At 37.1% G+C, this 10,085-nt stretch overlaps 1 protein-coding gene across 1 annotated transcript; it reads left to right on the top strand.

Annotated features, from left to right (window-relative positions):
• The first annotated feature begins 4,706 nt into the window (after window positions 1-4,706).
• On the top strand, window positions 4,707-7,931 carry plaua (plasminogen activator, urokinase a). The gene is made up of 11 exons (XM_085369333.1): window positions 4,707-4,825; window positions 5,459-5,552; window positions 5,640-5,673; window positions 5,771-5,909; window positions 5,999-6,081; window positions 6,181-6,225; window positions 6,318-6,498; window positions 6,616-6,761; window positions 6,860-7,000; window positions 7,080-7,228; window positions 7,636-7,931. The coding sequence occupies exons 2-11, from the start codon at window positions 5,502-5,504 to the stop codon at window positions 7,828-7,830; spliced, it is 1,164 nt and encodes a 387-aa protein (XP_085225459.1). The 5' UTR covers window positions 4,707-4,825; window positions 5,459-5,501; the 3' UTR covers window positions 7,831-7,931.
• The last annotated feature ends 2,154 nt before the right edge of the window (window positions 7,932-10,085 follow it).

Consider the following 10,085-nt stretch of genomic DNA (forward strand, 5'->3'; position numbering starts at 1 on the left):
TCTCTGACAGGCAGGCGTAGTTTCTGCGCATGCGTAGCAGGCAGGCCCAGAACACATGGGGGTTTAGGTCTGTCCACTTGATGGGGGATTTCCAAGCAACTCAGTGAATAATGGGTCACGTTTTTCTTTTAATTTCACAAAATTATATATCAATATATATATATGATGATCTGGGTTGTTTGCTTAACGACAAAAGCTGTACCAATTTCTTACCAAGAATAAATGTTTTTCTTTTAAAAAATAGTAATGTCTTCATTTCCTCACTAGGTGGTGCAATGTCTACAGCTACAGTCAACCGGTACACTGCACAAGCTGAAAGACAATAGGAATTTATATACAGCACTGTGCAGAAGTCTCGGCCACCCCTCAGAGTTTTTGAGGGTCTTTTAAAGTTTTTATCTGGAGATTACTGACTACTTTTGACTCATTTTCAGTCTACTTCCTGTGCCTGACCGTTTTCAGTGGAATCTTTTACAGGTCACTTAACACTGACTTATGAATCATTCAAGCATAAAAACACTAACTGAAGTGATGAATCAGTGTTGTGGCTAAATGTAAAAGGCAACTTTACCACAACCTACCAAGCAATTTTAGATTCTCTCTTCGGGCTCTTTGTTACTAACGGCCTGTCACATAAACACATATTTAGCTCCCATTTATTTAGGTGATTATACAAAAAATACCAAAGATAACCCAGTTTGATGGGCATAAAATCACGGATTCCCAAAGAGTTATTAGTCTAAAACTCTATTGGTGATAAGAGGACAAAATAAGAAATAGCATAAATACCTAGAGCAGATGATGTAATAAATTAATTAAAAATTGTATTGTCTGGGATAAATTACAATTTCATCATTTCTTGTAACATGAGCTCAAAGAAGAAGTACAATAAATGAGGCAATGTGATTGCACCATTCAAAATGTGATTACAAGCTGATGTAATGACAAAGCAGTGTTGATACTCCTTCCTGCAGCTGTCTTTTCTGTTGTTGCATTTGCTGTCGGGTTTTAAAAACCAGACAGATTTCATTAATCAAAGTATGTGATTGCGTGCAGGTCTCTTTCAAAACTGCTTACTTTTGAAATTCTCAAAACCTTTCTTATAATAATTTCCCTGAAAAGCAGAAGTGAGTAATTCGTGATTGAATACAGAGAACCTGAGAACACAGGTGACACAAATTTCTCATTAATCCACTATTCATGTTTTATTTTAAGTCAAGTCAAATATATTTACATAGAAGAGAGAAAGAGAACAGCTGTTGATCAAAGTGTTACACATCTAAATGAATCAAATAACTTAAAATGATGTGAAAAAATGACAGAATTTAAGGAAGGAAACATAAAGTGAAAGTACCTCAGTAAACAGAAGACATCTAAATAAAAATTATTATATTAGTCAAGTCTGGATAACAGGAAGGCATGGATAGCTCTCTCAAAGACTCTGAAACAGAGGAATGGCTTCACTTCTGCAAGTAGCTATGGATGGAAGAAGCATTACTCTGTTAATGTGTGAAACATTAGATTAAATTTGCTCAAAGTGTGCTAAATTGTAAAAGAACTGAGGTCAGGACCACCCAATGCAATTACTTCTGTGTTTTGGTAATCTCAGTTGAAAAAATTTAAAGGAATCCATGACTTACCATCTTCCAGACAGACCTGTAAGGCCTTCAAAGAAATCATGGATTATGCTTCAGTAGCAGGTAAATCTGTGAGTCATCTGCATACCAAAGAAAGGAGATCGAGAGGGGATTTTTTTAAACTAAGCCCTAGACTTGCAATAAATTAAAGGATGGTGTAAGAGGTGTGATAAAGCTATTCCTCTTTAAAAGAATCTATATTGAAATGCAAAAAAAAAGAGAAAAATAAAAATAATAATTAACTTCTAAAATTAAAAAGTACAAAACTCAGATATGAATTCTGATTATTTAAAGATGATTCAGTCAGAAGTGCATGCATTTCTGCAAAGTTACTCTATTCAAATATGGTACAAGATGGAAAAAATATGAATCTACTTTTGTTCTGTGAAGGTGTGTGTCATTATCACCTCTTCCACTTTATTCACACAGATGTTTATCATGGTTCCCATTGGTCTAAAAGTGTATAAGCTAGAAAACCAACAGGATATGACATGAAAGCTAAAGAAGAATACGTCATGTTGGCGTGTCATATAAAGACTAGTGTGTGGGAAAAGCATAGATAAAAACTTACTTTAAGCTACTCAATAATTGGAAATGAAAGAAAATTCAAAGAAATGTTATTTTATTTAAGTAAAACAATTCAGTACTGCATTTTTGTACTAAAAGAAGACCCACCCTTTATTTACAGTAGCATTACCTCTTACCATTGTAGCTCAGTAGTAATAATTAAAAGATTAACAGTCCAAAAGAACTGTGCAAGAGTAAATCAAAGGCATAAAAACGAAACTCCTGGAGTCAAAATGACAAAATCAACACTTCGGGTTGCAGCTGACTCCAGCCACAACTATCCTGGGTTTCCCAGGGTTGGGTAATTTTAACATGTAGTTCCCCTTTTGGCTGAACACCTGGCTGTGTTAGTTAAATTAGGCTTTTATTGCATATCTCCTTTCAGAGGCAGTAATGTCTTGGCTTACCGTTTCATTGTGCTGGACATGAGTCCCAAACATTTTGCACAAAGTGCAAAATTTGGCTATCATCATCATCATCAAAGAGGAAGCGTGACTAACACAAGCATCAAATGAGGTAATTTGTTCAGTCAAGAAATTTCCAAATAAAATTCATAACAATGGCTATTGTTGTACAGGAAATAGTATGAGGCTGTTAGTGCGCAGAAACAATGAGAACTTTAACAGCTGCTGCTTTTCTTTTCTTTTTTACAAGCAAACATAGGTGCAATTTGTGAGGGGTGGGAGGTTGTTTGGGTTTTTTGTTTTTAGTAATAAAGATATAAAAGTCTATAAAAAAAAGAACTGGTAAAAATGTTTTGTTTTTAAATTTATCATTCTTCAGCAGAGATTATAAATTAATGCAGCAAGGAAAAAGAATATAAAAGGCTGTACAGTCAGTTTTTCATTGTTATTAAATTTGCCTCTGTACACCTCCATGGTTGATTTTTAAATAAGATTAACTTTAATTTAGGTTTAATTTGAGGTGTTTTTATTTTAAAAAATTGCAATTTTTGTAGTAAGGCTCAAAGTAATTGGATGATTGACTTGAAAACAGTTACACGGTTAGCACTGTTGCCGCACAGCAAGAAGGTCCTGAGTTCAATTCCACCATCAGGCCGGGGTCTTTCTGTGTGGAGTTTGCATGTTCTCCCTGTGTTTGCGTGGGTTCTCTCCGGGTACTCCGGCTTCCTCCCACCGTCCAAAGACATGCAGCTTGTGGGGATAGGTTAATTGGATAATCCAAATTGCCACTAGGTGTGAATGTGCGAATGAGTGTGAATGGTTGTCTGTCCCTATGTGTTAGCCCTGTGACAGACTGGCGACCTGTCCAGGGTGTACCCCGCCTTTCGCCCTATGACAGCTGGGATAGGCTCCAGCGCCCCCCGCGACCCTGAAAAGGATAAGCGGAAGCGAATGGATGGATGGATGGACAGTTACACGGCCAGCTGAGCCCACACATTTGGTAGCTTTTCACTAGAACTGTTAATACAAGGTACAAAGAGCTGTTGGTGCACATGAAGGAGGCCATCATTAGGCTGAAAAATGAAAACAAATCAATTAGGGAGAGAAAAACTTTAAGAGTGGCAAAGTCAACAATCTGTAGACCCACAGGACTGCTTCGGTGATCATTGCAGATTTATTTCCATAACTAAAAAACAGTTTCATAACATGCAATAAAGTCAATAACATGATCTACAATCAAGAGAGGATTTCATGAATGCAAATACTGAGGGTTTAAAACTGTCAGTATCTGCATGTTCCAGAAAACATCTAAACTAAAAGAACCCGCACGATTAAAAAAACAACAACATATCTTTGGACAGATAAAACCAAAACTTAACTTGTCCCAGAGTGGCTGGAAGAAAAATGCATCAAGAAAGAGAGGCAGATTATTAAACTTTGTCTATGTCCAAACTGACTGTACGTAGAAGTTTGACATTGCATTTTTAATGGTTAATACATTTGAAATCACTTTTTCCAAATAAATAAAAAAATCTTTGTTTGCTATTTTGATAGACTTTAAGGCTCTGCTATAACACACACAGCTAGGACAAACATACAGAGTCCGTCAGAGCTTAACATAATAGATTTAGAGCCTTAGACTAATCTCTGAGCACAGTCACTGTAATGTCATGAAAGCAGTACAGACGATATTAAGCAACCATTGTCAGATTTTCAGAACTTTCATGTAAGCTCCATGTACACGAAAAGATTATGAAAAATGCTGTACAGATTAGAGACTTATTCTTACATTTTGCAATTTATTAAACTTATTATTACATTTTTTTTCTTTTTTGTGGTCTTATTTTACGTTTTTTTTTTGTTGTTGTTTTGTTTTTTGTAACCGACTCTGTCCACAAATTCTGGACAGCAATTCTTCAATCACATGTTTCAGTGTACACATGACCAATTTTGGATATATATTTTTTTTATTTTTCTTAAGAGGAAGGGGCTGTTCACTGGATGTGTGTCACAGGACATGACAAATTCCCTCCCACCTGCAGTCACGGTAATTTAAAAGGGAGGAAACACAAGCAGAGTCACAGCAGAAACACCAGAACAACCATCAGTGTGAGCCTGAGTACGTAAACAGTGCAAGTGCATATCAGAAGATACAGAGAGGAGAGTCAACTGGAAGAAATAATAGTCTTCATTGGCACTGAAAGTCTGGAATTAAAGGTAAACACTTCTCTTGCAAAGTGTCTTAGACTTTTAGACAGTCAGCTGTTTTAGTTATATTTAAGAATGAACATGATTTCTTAGATATGAAGCTGTTTGATGTCAAACACAGCGCACTGAAAGTTAACCACACAATTATTTTCTTATGTCATTATCAAATTGACATTGTGTTCTTAGAATATCTAGAAATTCATAGTTTGAACTGCACACATTGCAATAATAATGTGATATAAGGTTGTGCGCAGACTTTACTGTTAATCAGCGTAGATATTGTGCTGTTTGTAGTGCTAGATTGTTTAAAGTCTGCACACGATGGACATCCTCTATCTGTCGCTCTCACATTAAAACCTTAAGAATGCAGCGTTTCGTCAGGAAGTTAATATCTATGTCAGTGGCATGGCGAAAGAACATGAGTTTGTGTTTGTATGTTTGTATGTTGAATATTGAACTGGTTTGGCATGACATTAAACATTTCGTCACTCTTCACATTTAAAAACCGGAGCAAGAAAGCACACGGTTTCGTAGCGGTCACACGTCTCCGTCATGTGTTGAACGATAAGCACCATATAAGGGGACAGCAAGTTTCCTTCCATTTACCCACGATTGTTGTGTTCCTTTTCTGTAAATTCACAGACAAAAATATCCCCAAAAAACAGAAGCAAAACAAGAAGTGAAGATGAATCTCTTTGTCCTCGTTGCCATCCTTGCAGCGGTCAGCGTGGATGTGGTAAGAGGTGGTTTAAGAGCTATTCTGATGGAGGTCAGAAGGTTTTAAATTTTTCAGTATGACTAAGTTTCTCTATGCTTCTTTCAGGCTTTTTCACAAAGATCATCCAAACAAGCAAGACGTAAGTCATTTCAGTGGGTTTAGGTAAAGTTCTTAAGGTTTATACTTTGACAGCATGCATTAAATGTTCTCACCCCTCTTTGTGCTGTGATCTGCAGAACGGTGTCTGTCTGGAGATGGGAGTGAATACAGAGGAAATATTGACAAGTCATCCACCGGTCGCGCGTGTCTCTACTGGGACAGGGTTAAACCTCAATGGAAAAATGTAAATGGACTTGGCAGACATCGTTACTGCAGGTATGCTTTGGGCTACCAATGTGATGTTTTTATACTGTATGTCTGACAACAGGTAACCCATGTTTAATATGATTGTACTTGAACATTAGGAATCCTGACAATTCTGACATGCCATGGTGCTTTGTCACAAGAGAAAGAAGGACTGTGAAAGAATACTGTGATATTCCCACATGTAAGTCTCATATTGGTGATTTACTTTTTCTATTTGCTATATTTTATTGAAGATTGGTTTGAATTTTTCTAATGCTTTCTGTTTTCTATTCCAACAAAGGTTTTGCACCACTACAGACGCCTCCTCAACTACCTGTAGATACAGGTAATTTTGTTGTTTAAATCCAGTTTTTCCTAAATCACAAGGTATGATTCTCTTTATTAGCTCCCGCTGACTTATCCCATGTGTCCTTCCAGAGAAAACATGTGGAGAGACATCTGAGAGGAGGATTCATAAAATTGTAGGAGGCTCTTTCACACCTATAGAGTCGCAGCCATGGGTTGCTGCCATTTTTCATAAGCGCTATGGCTTCCTCTGTGGTGGCACTCTCATTTCACCAAGCTGGATTCTCACTGCAGCTCACTGCTTCTCTGATGGGTGAGAAAACAAAGCACCGTGTTATTTCCTCCAATGAAGTCATCGCACTGTAATTTCAAAATCATTCATGTTGGTGTGTGACATGTTTACACATTTGTGTGTTTGGTTTTTGTTCAGTGAGAATACCAAACTCACACATCTGTCCATATACCTGGGAAAGAGTGCCATTAATGAAACGAATGCCAGTAGTGAGCAGAAGTTTGCTGTGGAAAGACTCATCATGCATAAAGGATATAATGATATTACCTATAATAACGACATAGGTGAGCACAAACTCTGTTGTGACTAAACTGTGCATATACACATACAAAGAACTGCTCTGAGCACAGAACTTACGGGTGTTTTTATTTTTACATTTCAGCTCTGATTAAGCTCAAAAGCAGAGATGGAGGACGTGCAGCTAAATCAGCTTCTGTACGCATAGCTTGCCTTCCTCCATTTCACACTGAGCTACCTCCTGGATTTACCTGCACCATCGCAGGATTTGGGAAGGAGAGCGCAGGTTAGTAGTACAGGACCTCCATCCTTTAGACTGAGCTCTGCTCTCTCAACCTTTTCTCACATTTGACACTTTGTTGCAGGCTCATTCCAGTTCTCACAGTATCTGAAAAAGGCTGAGGTAAAACTGATGTCCAACGCTGAGTGTAGCAAAGAAGTGCACTACGGAAAACGCATCACTGAAAACATGTTCTGTGCTGCAAGCCCTGACTGGAGCACTGATGCCTGCAAGGTAAGGACAGGGCGCAGGGTATGCCATGGGAAACAAGACATTTGAGCTGGCTTTAAAATATACATCAAAAGAGAAGTGAGTTAGAAGAAGTGGTAACTTGAATTGCAGCATGCATCATAACCTTTGACAGCTTTAAAGCGGATCTGAAGAGTATTTCTTCCTCTTCTTGAAGAAACTTGCTAACATTGAAAAGTGCTGAATAGCATAATGTCAGATGAGTTACCTTTAGGTTAAAATTTGTTGCTAGTTGTCAACCTCAAGACATGTCAAGGGTTACCTTCTGAGTATATTTTCACAGTTTTCACATGAAAATATTTGTTTGTCAGGGAAAAAGTGAATCAGGAAACAAAATAATGATAAACCTGGAAATTTTAGTTAACACCTGGCTGTTTTGCCCTTTTCCGCAGGGAGACTCTGGCGGTCCTTTGGTGTGTGGAGCATCAGGTCGGATGTTTCTGTTCGGCGTGGTGAGCTGGGGTGAGGGCTGTGCCTTGAAAAATAAACCAGGTGTCTACACAAAGGTCACCAACTACAACACATGGATCGCAGGAAAAACAGGACTCATCAAATACGCAAAAGGACTGATGTATCCCCTGAAATGAAACTGTCCCAGAATCGTATTTATTTATTAAGTGTTCCCTAAAGGCAGCAGGCTTTTTGCACATGCAAGCAAGTGCAGATGTTGCAGGTTTTGTTCTGAGAGCAGCTACCATCGCTTACTGTGAACATGTTTTTGCACTGAAACGATTTAATGTAAATATTTAAAAAGAGTATTTTAAAAACTGCTTTAATTGTTGGTTGCATTATATATTTTTATTACTTGTGCATTTTTCAGGTATTCTGCATATTTATTATTGACTTTTAAAATAAGCAATTAGGAAACATATTTATGTCAAATAATTTAATTTCATATAAAAGGCTGGTCCTGCTGTTGATGAAAATATATATATAATAAAAGCTTATTTATCAACTCATTTTTACTGTCTCTTTTATCCCTGGGTTATATGTATAACAAATGGCAAGGCCACTTGTTTTCCTTTTATACAGAAATAAAGAATTTCACCCGAGTAGCTGAATCAGACTAAGCTAAAGAGTCCCAAAGTCAAACACCAGAGGGCACTGTTGTGTGAAATTTTCTTTTTTTAGCCTCAAAATAAAGATCACAAAAGTATTTTAGAGCAAACAATAGTGACGTCTGATCTGTTTCATATCTGATCTGTGTGCTGTGTAGCAGTTTGGAGACAGAACTCAATAGACTAGAAACACAACAGGGGTCAAAACAAGACAGCAGACTAGATAAACTGCTTTGCATTTGTCTTCTGTCACAGATAAAGCATTCTTTGTCTACAGCAGTCTGCTGTAGATTGACATCCAACCACTCCCACATGCCCTGTACTATAACTTCAACCACTCCTGCTCTTCCTGCTCACTTGTTTCCCATACCCTCCATAGCTGTGGTTTTCCAGACTTTTAGAAACCTGGCGCTTGCAGAGGCATACTCTGTGACTGCATCTGCTAAAACTTCCTTACCTTATCTCATTATCCTGCTGTACCTGTAACACAGATTAACTGTCTGGACTTGAATCTGTGTTTCTAGCCCCAATTTATTATTTAGGCAAAGGCTAAAAATGCATTTGAATACAAACAATTTTAAAAAAAGATAATGCATGAATGGTTAATAAGAAACAAAAGTCTTGAGCTCGATTCGCACGTCAACAGATTAACAATTTTTATCTTTTACACTTGGACACAATTAAGTATGTGACATTTGGTAATTTAAACCAGGAAATGTCATCATGTGATGGTGCTGGATAAAATGTCAGGGGATTACTAAATAAGAACATTCATCCTTACGAATGTGTAGACCGCAAATAAAATTCAAGGAACCTAATCAATTATTAATCGAAGCATTTCTATAAAAACAACAAATGTCAAGCTGTTGACAGTTCTCAGTGAAAGTGAACTCAGGAGATCTTCAAAGTCATTATGCTAAATCCTCAACTCATCTTGTTGCAAAGGAAAACATATATACTGAACTATTGCATGCAATCATCACCACTGTTTATTGCTTCCAAGTGGTCTTGAGCAATAGTTGAAAGTCTTTTCCAAGGTTTTCTCTGACTGTCTGACTTTTGTATTTATTTTCAGCCGACTTCTTCTACCTGACAACTTTCAGAGAAGAAAAAAAAAAGAAAAAAGAAAAAAAAAAGAGAAGAATCTTTTTCTTTGCTTATTAAGCCACTTAACACTGACCTATGAATCATTCAAGTATAAAAAAACATCTAATTAAAAGGATTAACCAGTGTTTTCCCTACACATAACAAACAGTTTAGCAAAGAAATTTTAAACTGTATCTTTAGTGACTTTGTTACAATCAGCCTGTTGCAAAAACAAACCATTTATTCTTATTATAACAGGCATAAAATTATATTTTTTGCACCAACACGGTGATTCACCAAGAGCTATTAGTTGAAAACGTGTCATACACCAGCACAATGTGATTTGTGTCCTTAAATATAATTGAGGAAACTGGTCAAGTGGAAGACAAAAGAAGAAGTAGCAGGCCTAAAATAACATCTACAGCAAATGAACGATATCTGAAAGTTGCATCTTTAAGAAATAGCAAAAAATCCAGCAAATCCCTGACACCAGATGTGAAAAATACAACTGGGCCTTCAGGTGATCCATCTACTTTTCACTAAAGCCTTATCAGAAATGGTCTCAGTGGATGGGTGGTTGTCAAGAAGCCATTCTTAATGAAGGGAATGGGGGAGAAAAGGCTGAGGTATGCCAAATTACACAAGACGCAGTTCAAACAGGTGTGATGGATCCAAATTTTACATTTTTGGTTAAAATT

The sequence above is a fragment of the Diplotaxodon limnothrissa genome, linkage group LG13 (assembly GCF_057381915.1).
Source record: "Diplotaxodon limnothrissa isolate DT_005_m linkage group LG13, D_limnothrissa_male_GT1.1, whole genome shotgun sequence".
NCBI lineage: Eukaryota > Metazoa > Chordata > Actinopteri > Cichliformes > Cichlidae > Diplotaxodon > Diplotaxodon limnothrissa.

Bases quoted from the DNA above. Each gene is read 5' to 3' on its own strand.
- plaua (XM_085369333.1), top strand. From the start codon at position 5,502: ATGAATCTCTTTGTCCTCGTTGCCATCCTTGCAGCGGTCAGCGTGGAT. The intron at 6,082-6,180 runs GTAAGTCTCATA...ATTCCAACAAAG, and splicing joins ATACTGTGATATTCCCACAT to GTTTTGCACCACTACAGACG. The intron at 6,762-6,859 runs GTGAGCACAAAC...TTTACATTTCAG, and splicing joins TACCTATAATAACGACATAG to CTCTGATTAAGCTCAAAAGC.